The following is a 17346-nucleotide window of genomic DNA, read 5'->3' as shown; positions in this document are numbered from 1 at the left end:
CCTGCCATATATTTTGATCATTTTTCTAGTTATTGATGGGTGGAAATAGTAAAATAGACTAAATTTCCAGGCAAAAGATCTATTAAGAAACACTTCGAGTAGCTAAGTACCAAACTCATAATACTTAAACTCAATTTAATTTCCTATATAACTAAGATAGAGTAGAACTAAAGACTCAAGCTTTCTTTGACCAAACAAAAAAAGAAAAACTTGTGGAAAGAAGGATAATGAAAGATAAAATATAGACACATTTATGTCACACAAGGATGAGACAACGCACACATTTACTTCAAAGACTAACATCATTCTTAAGCATATTAACCAGTTTCAGATCCTATTCTGAGATCCAATGATCCAATCAGAGGGCTAGCATTCCAAAACAAACAAATGGTAGTGAAGGTCAAGGCCAGCTTTTCTTTAAAAAAAAAAAAGCCATTCCAAGGGTGATATGCGAAAAAGACATGCATATTCTTTGCTTCAAAGAAGGAAGCATATTGTCCTAGTCATGGGATTATAATGGCACTACAACTAACTTTTGTTAAATAAGAGCATAAGCCACAGCGACACTTGTACTACGTAATCTAATAGTCACATTGACAACCACTAGTTAGATTTAATCTTAATCAAGGCTTAGCTACCTTGGATGTCTATAAGCTCAACCACAACATACACATAGCACCTTATAGGCTTATATTACACTATCAGAAATTAAACCATAAGAATACTAAAAAATTAACACATTTAAGCAACAGATCAGAAAAAGATACTCACAAGAGACTTAGGAAAGATCTTTTGCAAGCAGTTCTTTGTATCGCTTAATGGGTTGTTGAGAGCTTGATCTCAAAGCAGGACAACAAACACACATGCTCTCACATGCTAGGAAAATCTTTCTAGAGATTAACCCCATTTTCCTGCAATTTTTTTTTTTTTAAAGACAAACAAAAACATAGTCAAAAACCCCAAGCAAGATAGATAAAAATGTTACCAAAACAAAGCACAGCAAAGATTAACCCACTAGTCCAGCAGAAAAGCTTAGGGGAACACAAAACAAAGATAAATTAGCACATTCCCAGAAACTGCGAGTTTTCTTTTTTATTAACAAAAAAGAGAAAAAGAAAACAACCCAACAAGAAAAGCAAAAAAAACAAATTAAGTTCGCAGCCATTGGGGCTGTAAAACAAACATTGAGCTACACATTTCCAGAGATATAAATTGTAAACCCCCAAAAAAGGCCAAAACAAGAATGAAGAAAAGAGAGGTAAAATCACCAACACAAAATATAAGAATTAACCAAAACATCTGAAGCTACACAAGAACATGAGAACAAACATGAATCATACATATTCCAAAGTTACACCAGCTAAAAGTCTTTTCAGAAGCACCCAGAACCAAATGTGAAGCACTTAACAGAGAAAATTCATAACTTTCCTAGTTTAAAAACCCAACTAGAAAAGCCCAAATAAAAACTTATTAAAAAAAATCTTATCTTTAGCAAAACCAAGAACACCCATTGGAGTGAAAAGCATAGAGAAAACAAGAATTACACGTACCTAGCACTGTTGAGACAGATCTGACGGTTTGAAACTACAAAACTCCAACTGGGCTTTTGTTCAAAGAGAAAGTGTGAAACAAATTACAAGGATTTAAATGGGTTTTTGTTCAAAGGTTTTAACTTTCATCATTAGGAACCTAATAATAACCCTTTGAATACAAATTACAAGGATTTAAGCATTTTGATACAATAGACAAAAAATGCAGGCGATATAAAAACTGAATTTTAATTAAAACTCATAAAATTCCAAACTTAGAACTACTAATAACCATAATTCTGCAACCATTACATTCCCCATTACCAAAAACACACGCACAAAGCCGCTAAATAGATTCTTTGACAATGAATTTCAGAATAACTACCTTAGGGAAATAGTTGGCTGGAATAGCCGGAGTAGCGTTCTCATGAACCACTCCAAGAACAGTCGGACTTTAACGGAGACAAACAACAAGCAGTTGATTGACACCATCTACTGCTTTTAGAAGATTTCAGAGCATAGCGTGGGTTTCAGAGAATAGTGTGGGCGGTAGTGGGGAAAGATTTGTGGGTTTCAGAGTAACCCGACAGACCAAGCCCGCTCTTGTCAAAACTGGCGAGGCGGAGCAATGGCTGTGCTGGAGACACAGTTGGGGTTGAGAGGAGCGTCAGGGAGAAGGAGGTAGAGAGAGAAAACCCGCTGGTTGAAGTGAGAGAATGAGAGAAAAATAAGAGAGGAGAGAGAGTTTTTCTGAAATCATTTGGGTAAACTGAAAATAGATGGCACGCGGATTGCCAGCTTGGACAGATAACGTGTCAATATTTTGAGCATTGGAATTAATCCATGGCTGATATTAAAGGTATTGCACCCGTGCAATACCGAGATATTAGGGGTGTGCAAAAAACCGACGAACCGAAAAAATTGCTTCAAACCGACTGAACCGATGTAAAAATTTCGGTTCGGTTTCGGTTTTATTATATAGAAAACAAAAAATTTCGGTTCGGTTTTCGGTGGCAAATTCTAATACACCGAACCGAACCGAAATATATTAAATAGTAATTTGTACAAATTATTTCAACAAAGTTCCAGGTGTCCTAGCGGCAAGGACACGCGCTTGCTTTTCAGTCATCCCAGGTTCGACCCTTGGTAATAGCTTTTTATTTTTCCTCTCTTTATTACCAAAACTACGTCGTTTTGGGGGTTTGCTTTATGACCCTATTTTCAGCACTTATCCCTCATTTCAAGCCTTCAGCAGCCGTTCTCTTCTCCTCTTTCCCTCTCCAGTCATTCTTTTTCTCCCCATCTGTCTCTTTCTGTCATACTATCAAGCCTCCGTTTCTCTCTCTCTCTCTCCATCACGCTGCCGTTTTTCTCTCTCTATCACGCTGCTTGAGTACACTTCTTTGCCGGTACGCTGCTTCATCGTTCTCTCTCTCATTTTTTTTTTTTGGTTTTGTGTTTGCTACTTTGCTTGGTACTTGGTGTTTGGGTGGTGAGAAAATGTGGGAAAGCAAAGGGATTCTGAGTTTGTTAATTTATTTTGGGTATGTTAATATTTTCTGGGTTTCTGCCTTCTGGGTTTGTTAATTTTTTTTCTTTGTTTGCTTTCTTAGAAAATAAGTGATAAGGAAACCGAAAAAAAACCCACCGGTACGCTGCTTCGCTGTTATTTTCTGGGTTTGTTTGCTATCTTCGCCGGTACGCAGCTTCGTCGTTCTCTTTTTTTTTTTTTTTGGGTTTTTTGTTTGCTACTTTGCTTGGGATTTCTGGGTTTGTTATTTTTTATGGGTTTGTTAATATTTTTTGGGTTGCTGGGTTTGTTAATTTTTTTTCTTTGTTTGCTTCTTAGAAAATAAATTATCTGTGGGTTTGTTAATTTTTTTTCTTTGTTTGTTTCTTAGAAAATAAATTATTTTTTTTGGGTTTTGTGTTTGCTACTTTGCTTGGGATTTCTGGGTTTGTTATTTTTTATGGGTTTGTTAATATTTTTTGGGTTGCTGGGTTTGTTAATTTTTTTTCTTTGTTTGTTTCTTAGAAAATAAATTATCTGTGTGAAAAGTTTTGAGCTTGTGGTTTTTATCGATTTTGAGTGTGATTTTGTATGCTTTAATTTTTGCTTTATCTTTTGAAAGAGTGGTTTTGAAAATCTCAATAACCCTCTCTTTGGAAAACCGAAGACCGACCGAAACCGACTGAAACCGAAATACACCGAAACCGATGGTTTTCCAGCCATTTCGGTCGGTTTCGGTTGAGAATTTCACAAACCAAAATATTTGGTTTCGGTTGGCCATACTCATACAAACCGACCGAAACCGAACCGAACACACTCCTAGCCGAGGAGGCCACGTAGGCTCGGCATTTCAGGGGGATGCTTCAAGGGGACCTCCTTTGGGCACGATAAACGGTATATTTACTGCCCCGGGGAGAACTGGATCTTGCCCTTCCAGGGTAATGTCTGTGTCTCAGTGCTCGAAGGAGGGCTCCAGTTCGAGGCCGAAGAAGGCCAGACCGGGCACTTCGTTGGTGTTAGGCTTCTCAGAAGAGGATAAGAGAGGAACCATACAACCGCATGATGATGCTTTGATGGTTACGATTAGGATCGGAGGGTATGACGTGAGGAGGGTGATGGTTGATGATGGAAGTGCTGCCCAGGTAATGTACCCTGATTTATTCAGGGGGCTGAATTTGAAACCTGAGGATCTGACAACATATAGTTCCCCGCTGGTGGGCTTCGAGGGCAAATCGGTCGCTCCGTTGGGAATGGTTAGACTACCTGTGCAGACTGGTTCAGATATGGTGGAGGTGGATTTTATTGTGGTGGATGCCTTTTCTCCGTATACGGCTATTTTGGGAAGACTGTGGTTGCATGCTTTGGGGGCTGTTTCTTCCACTCTTCATCAGAAAGTGAAGTATCCCTCAGGGGGCGAGGTTTCAGAGATTTTGGGAAACCAGAACATGGCTAGGCAGTGTAAAAAAAAAAAAAAAAAAAAGAGGAAAAAACGCAAACGCAAAAAATAAATGGGCGGCCCAAACAGTCTCCTAATGTTCAAATCTCGTCTTTACTATTGTAATCATTGAATTATTAAAAAATATCCAAAACTAACAAGCCATTTCCATTTGTGATTTGTGTGGTATTTAAGTTGTTCAGATGTCCATGCTTCACAAATGCTTTTGTGAGATGAAAATCTAACAATGGTTATTCCCTTCTTTTTGGAAAAATTAATTAAATAATAATAACTTGTAATTAAATTTTTTTTCTCTCTCTCTTTGTGAAAAATATTGGATATTTCAAATGAACTAGCCAAGCACAATATTAAATATAAAATAAATAATTAAGCAACAACCCATAATCAAGAATGTCGAATTTTTACATAAGAAATCATTCAACGGGAAGGGAAAAACATCACCAACCACTAAAATATAATTAAAAATTTCCCCACTTAAAAATTTTACACGTCATTATTCTAATATATTTTCCCAATTGAATTTAAATTTCATTATATAGTTAAACCTTCTATTAAAATCCTAATACATTATAATTTATTTGAATAATGAACTATATAATTTCATGTACTTTTTTTTTAATACAAAATAAAATTTCTACTCTAATCTACTCTAAGTGTATATGTGTGTGAAACTCTCTCTTGAAAACTTGAATCTCGACCTTTGCCCCCCATATCTCACAAGCATTTATACTTGTGAAATGATCACCACACCAAAAGTGCACAATGATATATAATTTTATGGACTTGGTTTAGGTCCAGTGCATCTGTGCATCTAGTGCATTGGACCCGGTCTGATGGTGACACATGTCCAAAAGTAGACACATGTCATTATCTCAACGGGTCCAATACTATTAGACACTAAACCTAAGTCTAACTCTAATTTCATATGCTAACACATCATAATAAATATGTATATTAATAATTACAATAATTATCATATTTCATACTTAGATTAAATAAAACAAAATAATTTAAAAAATTATGGTATTATTTCCACTTTCCGGTGCAATTTTCTGACTTATTTATTACTTTATTTATTAATTGTTGAAGTGTTACCATTAACCAATTAATTTATCGGGCTTTGTGATGAAATTTATGGTAAGTTTACCATACTAACCTAGAAGTGACTGTAGTTATAAATATTTCCTTAACTACATGTTTTATTTATAGTTTTTTTTTTAGAAGAATATTTATAGTTTATAAAAAAAATAAAAAATAAAAAATAAAAACGTTTTTTGGGTTCATCGAAAATTTATGCCACTTGCCACCCATGAATTATAAGGCGGGAAAACAAGAGTAATAAACCTCGAAAATCAAAAGTTGGGGCGGGCTTTTTAGCTGAATTTATATAAGTTGTCACAGCCAAACATACTCATCGTTTTACACTCAACAAAACAAAGGTGGTCGCTTGGGTTTTCACAAAAAAACTTCAAGGCAGGTACTTTACTAGTATGCAGTTTTCTTAACAAAATATATTTGTATTTTTTTAATCTCAAAATTTTATTTTTATTTTTATCTTTATTAGTTTTTATATGGGTTTGGGGCTGACTGTAGAAAAACAAAAGAAAAGTATGGAAGAGAAGTTTGAGTGTTATATTTGATTTGTTTCTGTTTTGCTTTTCCGTTGTGTCCCAAAATAATGAACAGACAGCCTTTGATGTAAAGTTTCGATTTTTGTCATATTCCTAGTACCATCTCTCATCTAATTCATATTGGGTGTTTCTTTTTTCTTTTTCTTTTTTTTTTTTCAAGATGTCATGTGCTAGAAACAGTGCATGCTTGAGAAAATTTGTTTGGGTATTTGTGTACAGATTATGGGTTATATGTTTATGTTTATGGAAATGTCAGAATAAGTAGAATTTATTCTGCTCTTAAAGATTAATGCAATGTTAATAAAAAAATGAATGAGAATTGAATATTTAAATAAAATTGAGTGTAAACTAGACAATTAGATGTGGGTGTTTTAAAAAATAATTAGGTAAAATAGAAAAAGTTTGTTCTTATGCTAAATTAGATAGGATTTTTTTTTTTTTTTTGGGTACAAATTGGTGTGAATGCTCTTATTGTGAGATTTTGGAATTGTGCCTAAAAAACAAAATGTAGCTCAAAGCATGTTTGAAGAGTGGTTGAAACTTCTAAGATGAATTACATAATATGCTCTTACGTCTAAATGAGTAGCACAACCATATATTGATTTTGATCAATATTTTCTTATTGTGGGAAGGTAGGTATGGTGCTGCAAGGGGGCAGTGACATGAATCTCAAAGGGCCTAGAAGCAGGAAGAAAAGGATGGTTGATAGAAGTAATTGGAGGCCATGGTCAGAGCTCCCTGAGGCTTTGCTTGAGCTGATAGCGAAGTCGCTTTGTGCTATAGACTATCTCATGTTTGGCTGTGTTTGCAAAGGATGGAGGTTATATGTTGCAGCGCAGAGGCAGGAGTTTATGGCATCCCAACCTCCACTAGTTGTCTTATTATCGTCATATGCTAGGAGAACTTGTTACTTCTATAGCATATTTGATCAAAGGTTGTACAAGGCAATATTGCCGAACCTTGTTGGCAAAACATGCTCTGGTGTCTATTGTGGGTATTTTGTCATGTTAGACAAGAAAAAAAGTGCTGATTCTCAAATTTGGCTTTTGAATCCTTTTACAAGACATGAACTCCGTTTCTCTAGCCCTCCTAATCCTTATTTTTCTTTCATCTTTGCGTCTTTACCTACTCCTTCGCAGGAGTTTGTAATCATAGCTATTAAAGGAGGGTACCCATTTTTACAATTCCACAAGTCCACCGATGTCAATTGGACTGTCTATGATTATACTGACCTGTTTAAGGGCCATTTTGCAGACGATTTTCGGTGGTTTGTAGGTGGAGCTGTCTTCAAGGGTAAGATATACATGTTAACCAATCATGGTGATATTGGGATATTAAACCCGAATTCCCATCCTTATGTGACCCTGTTGAAAGTAAAAGGCATTGGATATAGGAGCTGTGGACTACAATTGCTTGCTTTTGAAGACAAACTCTTAATGATTCATAGATATGACACAGTTTGGCAGCAGATTCAAGTTTACGAGCTAAATTTTTTGAAGATGGAATGGGTGAAGATGCAGAACCTCAAAGATCAAGCTTTGTTTCTAAGTAACAAGAGCTCCGGATTTAGCGACATGACCAGATGGAGGGGTAGCCAACAAACTATGAATTGTGGCGGATGGAGTGTTAGCCAACGACCTAAGAATTGCATATACAGACTTGGAGCTCCAGTTGAGGAATACGCCATACAGTTCCTGGATGATATATATCCAAAGTCTTTCCCCATCATTGATAGAGAAGATTTTATGGATATGATGGAAGAATCCTTGGATGTTCCATTGTGCTGCAAAATATCTATCAGTGATGCTTCTTCAGGTGCTCCGTTCTGGTATTTTCCAAATCTGTGTAGCAGTGTGGATGCTATCTATGATGACTAGTCAGGAATTCTTATTGTTCATCCACCCTACTTAATCGTTTTGGCAAGACTTTGAAGGCTATAAATATTTTGTTACTTTTCATTTCCCTTACCTGTACCTCATGTGCTATCATTGAAGAGAATTTCCTACAACAAGGGTAGCTGGAGTCATTTTCTTCTTTTTCATTTTTTTTTTTTTTTTTTTTTTTTTGTCTTTCAGAAGTTTAGTGTTTTCATACTTTCATATATTTCCTGAGCACTGGTTTAAGGTTTTGTTGACTGGTGTGTTTCTATTTTACTTTTATTGTGTCCCAAAATGAACAACCTTTATGTAAAGTTTCAATTTTTTTTTTCGAATTCCTACTACCATCTGTCATTTAACTTTTATGGGGATTTATTATTTCGATATGTCGTGCTAGAAATGGTGCATGCTCGAGAAAATTATTGGGTATTTGAGTACAGAGTAAGGGTACAAAATGTTTAAAGAGATGTTAGAATGGGTAGAATTAATGTTGCCCTTATTGTGATATTTTGCAATTGTCCCTAAAAAACAAAATGTGGCTCAATAATCAGTTACGCGCCTTACACCTCAAAGGATGTTTTAAGTTCTGCATGTGTGTAGTTTTGCACTTCCTTGATAGGTTTTGCGTGATAGAGGTGCTGATTTTTTCTGTCCTAAAATCTTCTAAATGGATCTTGGCCTAAGAATAACATGATTTGCTGTAAGTCTGAATGTTACGCAAAAGCATGTCATGTGGAAAATTGTATTAAAAACAGTAAGTACTTTATTATGAATGTAGAACCATTAGACGGTTATTTAGTGTCATATATAAAATTTGATCAATAGTTTTTTTTTTTTTGGTAGGATGGTATGTTGCTAAAGGGGGCAATGACATGAATCTCAAGGGCCTAGAAAGAAGAAGAAAGGATGGTTTACAAATAGTAATTGGAGGCCATGCTCAGAGCTCCCTGAAGCTTTGCTTGATTTGATAACAAAGTCATTAGGTGATATAGACTATCTCATGTTTGGCTGCGTCTGTAGAGGATGAAGGTTGTATGTTGCAGCACACAGGCAAGAGTTTTTGGCATCCCAACCTCTACTTCTATAGCATCTTTGAGCAAAGGTTGTACAAGGCAATACTGCCGAGCCTTGTTGGCAAAAGATGCTCATCAAATGATGATGTGCATGAAATATATACAATAAAGTACTCACATATCTACATATTTAGCCTTACTTTTATGTTATTTTGTGACTGATTATATAATATCTTTGTGTTGTAGATAACAAGGATTTTACGTGCAAAGTGGGGCTAGGCCAATTGAATCAAACCAACTTACATCCAGCAGGCATGAATATTAAATTTAAGTCCAATAGGAGTAAGGAATCAAAGGAAATTTGCACCAAATCCAAGTCCAATTCGGATTAGGATTCCAGTCTGCACATCAGTTAGTATTTTTAGCATAACTTTCGGCTCAGATGTCCAATCGAATGATTCAAGTTGGGCTGGAAAGTTAACTTAAAGGGCTACAACTTTGTAGTTTACAGAGGCCTAACGACGTTAAGGCCTAATAGTCGTTAGTAAAGCCTAAAGTCTATTCCCAGGAATTCAACTTGTAATAGGATTCATGACTTTTAGCTTAGGCATTGGGCGGAGCTAGTGCTGGTGTATGCAAACAGAAATTGGACAACGTCCATGGGCTCCGATTTCTCATGATGCATGGACTATCTTTCATTTAGTCTAGTTTATGTTTAGATTTCGTAATCATGGTCTAAATATATTAGGGTAATAAACTGTAAGATACTAGAAATATGATTACCAAAGCTATGATTTGCCTTATACGCTAAATGGACAATATAGTTCATCAGCTCATCTAAATGAACTCTGATAAGAATAACTTTGACGAAGTACATTTGATTTCGTGATGGCTAATCTGATGAGTAACAGAGCGAATGTTTTATTTCCAAACAGTTGATTTTAGATTATCATGAGTAGTTGAGCATAGCTGTATATACGCACCAATTTTGATTGTACTAGCTATATCGCTAGACATGAAGCAGAACAACCAATCGTTGGATGCTAATACAGCCTGAGAAACTACTCGGTACGAACTTGCAAACACACTGCTGCACATCAATTCATCACAGTCTCAAATCTGGCACAGGCATCTTGGCATCTCTCATACAATCATACAACAATCGTGCACTTCGTTGATCGTACATCATATTCAAATAAATCCATACTGCGCAATCATCGATGCAATAACTTGTTAATAAGTTGGCATAAAATTGGGCTCAGATGCAATAACTGTTGGGGGTGGTAATGAACTGCCCATAACACACAATATGGTAATTTCTCAAATTCAACTCTAAAACATACTTTCAACCGTGGAAATCTTCTTACAGTTCCTCTTATTAAGTCTAATCTTCTCTCTCTTCATAGATTTTGTAATGACAATCTTTGTTATTTTACTTTGATTGTAGCCTTGTATATAGCCAAGTGAGGCAATTCCCTGAGGACCCAAATGTATAATAATAAAAAAAGCCCCAAATATCAACCAATAATTTTTCTTTAAAAAAAAAAAAGGAGAAATGAAAATTTAGGTTAATAATATAATGACTATCTTGTAGTATTAATTAAGCTCAAATTTTAGCCAATAAATGGAAAACTACGTGTTTAGTAGGCGTGCACTTTGTCTCAGTGTCCTAGACCGTTGGAGTTCCACCCAATGGCAAGCTCTGAGTCTTAATCTTACACCCTCTTGATACTTAGAACAGAGCCAGGCTCTCTCTCAAGTACAGATTCTCTCTCTCTCTCTCTCTCTCTCTCTCTCTCTTAAATAAAATTGGTAGTTAGAAAAACTGAGAACAGTTCTTGTTCCCTTCTCTCTTGACACTTGAACAATCCCTCGAACAAAATCATCAAAACCCAGCCCTCCATCATCAACCCACACAACCACCATCATTAACCACTCATCAAAATCCTAGCCACCATCAACCCGATCAATACCTACAAATCAATATCATCAAAACATCAAACAAAGAAAAAGATAGTTGTGGCAATTGGCGAGAGATCAAGGCAATGGCGATCGGCAATGGTGGCGAGAGATCAAAATATGTTTATTTATGGATACCCATTACCTAGGCCCAAATAAGGTAACGATGAAATTCTTACATTTTCATTATTCCTATGATTCCAAAGCAACAACTATGTTAAGGAAAAGCCGAGTTCTTCGTCAACCACAATCTCTCTAGTTTCCCCATAGAGCATGAACCTTTAGACCCTTTTCTCATTTGGGTGTCTCTAGTTTTACCAAAGAAAACAATATACACACTTCTAGCAGCCAAAACAAAGCTCTGCTGAACCTACAGTAATGTGTTTTAGTTCTTTATCAGATGGTTTGATGATTTGATCAAATGAGAAAAAAGGAGAGTGAGGTGAGAGTGAGAGCAGCCAAAGACAAGGAGAGAGAAAAAATTACTAAAATATAAAATGCAAGTGTTACAATAATCGTGCATATGCACGGTTAGGACTGTCTAGAAGACCCGGAGACCCGCTCAACCCGACCAACCCACCCGCGTCCGACCCGCTGCCACCCGATCCGACAACTCCAGCGGTCGGACGCGGTTCCGGCGAAGCTAACCCGACCCCTCACAGGTCGGTTGTCGGTTTTTGGTTTCCAAACCCGTGACACCCAACCCGAACCGATCCTTTATTCTTACTGGTAAGTATCACGATTTTCCGACCACATCTGGCGAGATCTCGCCGTTATCCGATGAAATTTAGGCCAAATCTCGAAGGATCCAGCTAGATTTTTGCCAGATCTCAATGGATCTAGCCATATTTCTGTCCGATCTCGATGGATCCAGCCAGATTTCGTCCCCAGCGATAAACCTGAAACCGACAAGACTCGAACCGAAAAATCCGACCAGATCTCCAGGTCAGTTTCGGGTCAATTTTTTATTCACCTGCCCCATTCAGGTCGAGTTCGGGTTGGGCACAAACCCGACCCGTGGACACTCCTATGCACGATTATGGTAGCAATGATGCATTTATGCACAATTTTACACCCACCGATATGGGTGTTTTTTTGGTCAAAATGTGTAAAATGAAGAGTTTTTTGCATTTTGCATCCACATCAACCGTGCATATATGCATGGTTAGTGTAGTTCGTACATTTAATATTTTAGTATTTTTTGGTAGTATTGGGTATGTGAGAGTGAGGGGTAGTGAGTAAGGAAATAATAAAAAATTGTAAAAAAATAAATATTTTATTGAATAAATGTGTAAAATAGATAGACCGATGTAGATATTTTGTAAAAATAAATGTATAAAAAAAAAAAAATTTGTATGCAAAATAGCGGAAAAGTTTGGATAAGTTTAAGCCGTTGGTCTTAGTTTCCCAAAAAAGTTTAGACATTTTTTGGGTTTATCCAAAAACCAATGCCACGAAATACATGGCGGGAAAACTAGACCAATGAACCGCCAAAATTGAAAATTGAGCTGCCTTTAGCTGTACTTATAAATCAGTTGTCATAAGCAACATAAATTACCAACCAAAACCAAAAAACAAAAAACCGAAGCTACAGTCACCTGATCATTTTACTTCAGGAATTGAAGGTGGTCGCTTGGGTTTTCACATAAAACTTTGAAGCAGGTTCTTAACCAACTATTTTGTTTCTTTAAAAGCTTTTTAATATAAGATTTTTTATGTACGTACATTCCCTCTGTCTAGGGCTGAGATAATTGAATCTTTATGTCTGAAAAATTGTTTGAATAGAATCTATGTCTGAAAAATAAAATGTAGCTCAATAGTCAATTTATTATTTTTATTATTATTATTATTATTATTATGACTTGTACCTCAGAGCATGTTTTAAGTTTCCGCTTATGTGTGAAATTTTGAACTTGGTTCTGTGTTTTTTTCTGCTGCTTGAAATTAGTTTTGCCTGATAAAAGTGTTGGACTTGGATGCTGATATTATGGTCCTTGAGCATTCACATTGGGAATGCTATATGCCATATGTTGGTTCAATTTAGCATAAAAGCCCAAAACAACCTCTGCATCCGGACTTGTAAAAAGCTACTATTGCAAAAATATTTGGAATTGTGCTACAGTGCAATTCTAAATGTAGAATCGCACTGTAGCTGAATTGTAAAACAAAATATAATATTTTATTCTAATATATGTCTTAGTTTGATAAAAAAAAAACATTCATCATAAAGTAGACTCTATATGTTGAAATTCTATTTCATCTATAATTTTTTTTTTCTAACCTTTCATAAAGCCAAGGAAACAAAATGTGTGTAAAATAAGTACTAAAATGGGAGGAGCTCAGCCCATTTTTGTGAACTGATTATATTTCACTGGAGGTAACAGCATGATTAGAGCGCACAAGTTATGCAAATATGGCACATTATCAATTGATTTGAGTATACCATTAGGGAAATATGTGTTATCATGGTTCAGTAACTTATGTGGCAACAAATGGTTATCGTGTTTATTGGTTAGAGTGCTCTTGGATATTTTAGGGTGTGTTTGATGACACATAGGAAGTACAAATATTTATCATGCTCATATGATACATAATACATACCAAGCATTTTATTACATATAATTTTGGGTGTAGGAAGTCCTTTGTTTTAAGTCTGTTTAATTCTGTTTTAAGGGTGTTTCTTTGGCTGCCTGAAGTCTGTTTTCAGTTATATGCTTTTGAAGTCTGGTAGCTGTTTATGTGGCTGTTTTATGTCTTTTCAGTGGCAGAATTTGTCAAATCTGTTTTGGGGCTGTTTTAAGTATGTTTTAAGCTATTTAATGTGTTTAATTTTTCTGGTAGCTGTCTATGTGGCTGTTTACTGATGTTTATGTGGCTGTTTTACGTCTGTTTCAGCGGCAGAATTTGTCAAATCTGCTATGGGGCTGTTTTAAGCTATTTAAGTATGTTTAATTTTTCTGGTAGCTGTTTATGTGGTTATTTACTGCTGTTTATGTGGCTGTTTTATCACTTTTTTTTTTTTTTTTGGTGTGTGTGTGTGTGTGTGGGGCTGACTAAAGTAGATATCATTTAGGTTACCAAAGCTGTAAAGTTAATGCCCTTTCTAGATTGTATACACAGTGTTATTATTAAGTATTTGAATACTCTTTTTGTGATGAATCATACATTAATATGTAAAGTTTATATAATAAAATATGTAAGTATTCTATTCCTAAGTCTTAACATCAATCTTTTATAAAGACTGTATTGTATATAGGAACATAGATTGTATATTTTATAAGTTGCTATATTGTCAGTTTTATGTTCTCTAAACCCTTATTAATTATTTTCCTGTTCAATAATAGTGAAAATTTCCTAACACTGTTGTCTTTAAGGTTGTCTCTATGGGTCGCTCTCTTTTTCGCAATTTGCTTTTTGACGATTCAGATGAGGATGAGATAATGAAACGAGTTCTTAAGGGTTCAACATCACCACGTAAACGTCGTCGATATATCAAACATGATCGTTTGACAGGTCATAAAAGACTTTATCTCAAATGTGGATTGCATAAATATATGTGGATTTTTAAAGTTGGTAGGGTGAGTACATTGATATTTGCCAGGTTGCATATATATGTGTGTGTGTGTGTGTGTTTGTGGTTTTTAAAAATTGGTAGGGTTAGTACATAAAGTGATCGGGTTTCGGGCGGTTTGGTCGGGCCGGGCGGGTCATGGACAGCCCTAAGTACATTGATATTTGGTAGGTTGCATGTATATATACGTATGTGGATTTTTTAAGTTGGTAGGTTGAGTACATTGATATTTGGTAGATTGCATATATACGTATGTATGTGGATTTTTAAAGTTAGGAAGTTTGAGTAAATTGATATTTGGCAGGTTCTATATGTGTGTGTGTGTGGATCATAAAAATTGGTAGGTTGAATATATTGATATTTGGCAGGAAGCATCTATAAATATGTATGTGAATTTTACATTGATATTTGGCAGCTTTGATGGAATATATATGTATGTGGATTTTTCAAGTTTGAGTGCATTGATATTTGGTAGGTTCTTTCTAAAAAAAAAAAAAAAAAAAAAAAAAAGCAGGTTGTTTAGAATAGTTGTTGAATTTGAAAAAAAAAAATGATTGTTTTTAAAGAAATGATAAAGGCCAAGGAAAATGTTACCGTTGTAATCATGGCTAAATTTGAAAAAAAGTGACCGTAGGAAATAAATAATAAAGAAAGATTAAAAAATAATATTTTAATAAAATGGTAAAATAATAAAGTTTTAGGATGTTGAGTATATTGTAAAATGGTATGATATAATTAATAAAGTAATTTTTTGAAATGGTAAAATAGGATGAAATAACATTTTTGGATGTGAATGTTTAGCACTCAAACTGGCTGTAACATGGATTTTGGCCCAAGTAGAACATGATATAATGTAAAGTTCAAATGTCTTGCACAAGTATGTAATGTGGAAAATTGGTTTAAAAGAAAATAAGATACTATTATGAATGTAGAACCATATGCACAACCTGATCTATATTTTCTCTTTGTGGCAAAGTAGGCATGGCGCTGCGAGGGCGCAGTGACATGAATCTCAAGGGTTCTACAAGTAAGAAGAAAAAAATGGTTGACAATTGTAATTGGAGGCCATGGTCAGAGCTCCCTGTGGGTTTGCTTGATCAGATAACGAAGTCACTAGGTGCTATAGACCATCTAATGTTTGGCTGCGTCTGCAGAAGATGGAGGTTGTATGCTGTAGCGCACAGGCAAGAGTTTATGATATCCCAACCTCCACTTGTTGTCTTCTTATCATATCGTGCTCAGAGAGCTTGTTACTTCTATGACATCTTTGATCAAAGGTTGTACAAGGCAACATTGCCTAACCTTGTTGGCAAATCAATTTCTGGGTTAACTTGTGGGTACATGATCATGAAAGATAAGAAAGAAAGGAAAGATTCTCCAATTTGGCTTCTGAATCCTTTTACAAGACATGAACACCGTTTTCCTTGCCCTCCTATGCCTTATTGTGCTGTCATCCTTGCGTCTTTAGCTACACCTTCCCGGGAGTTCATTATTGTAGCTATTGACCCAGTTTTACAATTTTGTAGATCCACAGATGTAAATTGGACCGTCCATGATTTGAATGACACGTTTGTTAGCAGTTCTACAGACCGTTCTCCGCATTGGTGGTTTGTAGATGGAGTTGTGTTCAAGGGTAAGATATACGTTTTAACCAATCTTGGTGAAATTGGGGTACTAACCCTGAATTCTCATCCTTATGTGACCCTGCTGGAAGTAAAAGGCATTGAAGATTATTGGAGTTATAGAATAAAGTTGCTTGCTTTTGATGACAAGCTCTTAATGATTCATAGATTTGACTCATTTCTGTGGAAATTTGAAGTTTATGAGCTAAATTTTGCGAAGATGACATGGGTGAAGATGCAAAACTTGAAAGATGAAGCTTTGTTTCTAAGTCCTAGAACCTCAGGATATAGCAATGTAAGCAAATGGAGGGGTAGCCAACAACCTATGAATTGCATTTACAATCTTTTAGTGGGAGAATACGGATACACCTTACAATTCTTGGATGGTAATTTCTTAAACTTTCCCAAATCTTTCCTCCTCATGAAAAAAGAATACAGTACTTTCTTTACATCAGAGTTAGAAGCTCCAAGGTGCAAAATATCTCTCCCAGGTACTAACTATAATACTTTATCCTGGTATTTTCCAAATCTGTCTTGCAGCCTGGACGCTCTCTCTGATAACTACTTAACTAGTTAAGATTTCTCATTGTTCATGATGCTATCTCTTATGACTAGTTAGAATTACATGTTGATCATGTACCCTGCTTAATCAATCATTTTGGGAAAGGCTTGAAGCTTATATATATTTTGTTGCTTATAATTGAGAATTTTTTGCAACTTGGGTAGCTAGAGCCTTTTTTTTTTCTTTTTCTTTTTTTAATATGTAACAATTGTGTATTTGTTTTAATTGGAACTATGTTTTCACTATAAACTAATTGGTATCTTGGTATAATGATTAAAGAGTGATTATAATGTTTTACTCCAAAAAAAAAAGAGTAATTATAATGGAGTGGATGCAATAAATTAAAATTCTATGGTATTTATTTATTTTTATAAAAAGTAGGAACAAAACAATCATGTCAATAATCAATATTACAAAATGCATCATAGAGCGTACAAGATGGATCATAGAGCTGGGCAGCATTGTCTAATAACAGGCTAACTGCAAAGATGAAAGATGGAGGATTTCAAAAGTTCAATCAGCCTTCATTAATGCTCCCCTCTTTAGCAAAAAGATCAGCACAAAGGCTGACTTCTCCATAGCAAAAATGGGGAGAAACACAAAAGATTAAACTCCC

At 35.5% G+C, this 17346-nt stretch overlaps 2 protein-coding genes and 1 long non-coding RNA gene across 3 annotated transcripts in view; 2 read left to right on the top strand and 1 right to left on the bottom strand.

Moving 5' to 3' along the window:
* LOC112016677 (uncharacterized) overlaps nucleotides 1-2297 on the bottom strand; it is a 3091-nt gene extending 794 nt beyond the window's left edge. The window contains exons 1-3 of the long non-coding RNA XR_002883361.2: nucleotides 1915-2297; nucleotides 772-911; nucleotide 1 (exon numbers count right to left, since the gene is read on the bottom strand). The exon at nucleotide 1 is cut by the window's left edge and continues 73 nt beyond it. This is a non-coding gene — a long non-coding RNA (uncharacterized LOC112016677). The remainder of the gene's footprint in view (nucleotides 2-771; nucleotides 912-1914) is intronic.
* A 1683-nt stretch (nucleotides 2298-3980) lies between these two features.
* Nucleotides 3981-6416, top strand: LOC136063431 (uncharacterized). The gene is made up of 2 exons (XM_065763813.1): nucleotides 3981-4497; nucleotides 6346-6416. Exons 1-2 carry the CDS (start codon nucleotides 3981-3983, stop codon nucleotides 6414-6416), a joined length of 588 nt encoding a protein of 195 aa, XP_065619885.1.
* A 6115-nt stretch (nucleotides 6417-12531) lies between these two features.
* Nucleotides 12532-16853, top strand: LOC136063435 (uncharacterized). The gene is made up of 3 exons (XM_065763822.1): nucleotides 12532-12637; nucleotides 14350-14488; nucleotides 15526-16853. The coding sequence occupies exons 2-3, from the start codon at nucleotides 14359-14361 to the stop codon at nucleotides 16743-16745; spliced, it is 1350 nt and encodes a 449-aa protein (XP_065619894.1). The 5' UTR covers nucleotides 12532-12637; nucleotides 14350-14358; the 3' UTR covers nucleotides 16746-16853.
* Nucleotides 16854-17346: the final 493 nt, after the last annotated feature.

Source organism: Quercus suber, unplaced genomic scaffold, assembly GCF_002906115.3.
Source record: "Quercus suber isolate HL8 unplaced genomic scaffold, Cork oak 2.0 scaffold_526, whole genome shotgun sequence".
In the NCBI taxonomy this organism is placed as follows: domain Eukaryota; kingdom Viridiplantae; phylum Streptophyta; class Magnoliopsida; order Fagales; family Fagaceae; genus Quercus; species Quercus suber.
This window is presented reverse-complemented; position numbering and strand designations above follow the sequence as displayed.

What these genes read in the sequence shown, in the direction of transcription:
- LOC136063431 (XM_065763813.1), top strand. Translation starts at nt 3,981, where the DNA reads ATGTCTGTGTCTCAGTGCTCGAAGGAGGGCTCCAGTTCGAGGCCGAAG. An exon ending in CCAGAACATGGCTAGGCAGT is followed by an intron (nt 4,498 to 6,345) that starts GTAAAAAAAAAA and finishes ATTTGTGTACAG; the next exon opens with ATTATGGGTTATATGTTTAT.
- LOC136063435 (XM_065763822.1), top strand. Translation starts at nt 14,359, where the DNA reads ATGGGTCGCTCTCTTTTTCGCAATTTGCTTTTTGACGATTCAGATGAG. An exon ending in CAAACATGATCGTTTGACAG is followed by an intron (nt 14,489 to 15,525) that starts GTCATAAAAGAC and finishes GTGGCAAAGTAG; the next exon opens with GCATGGCGCTGCGAGGGCGC.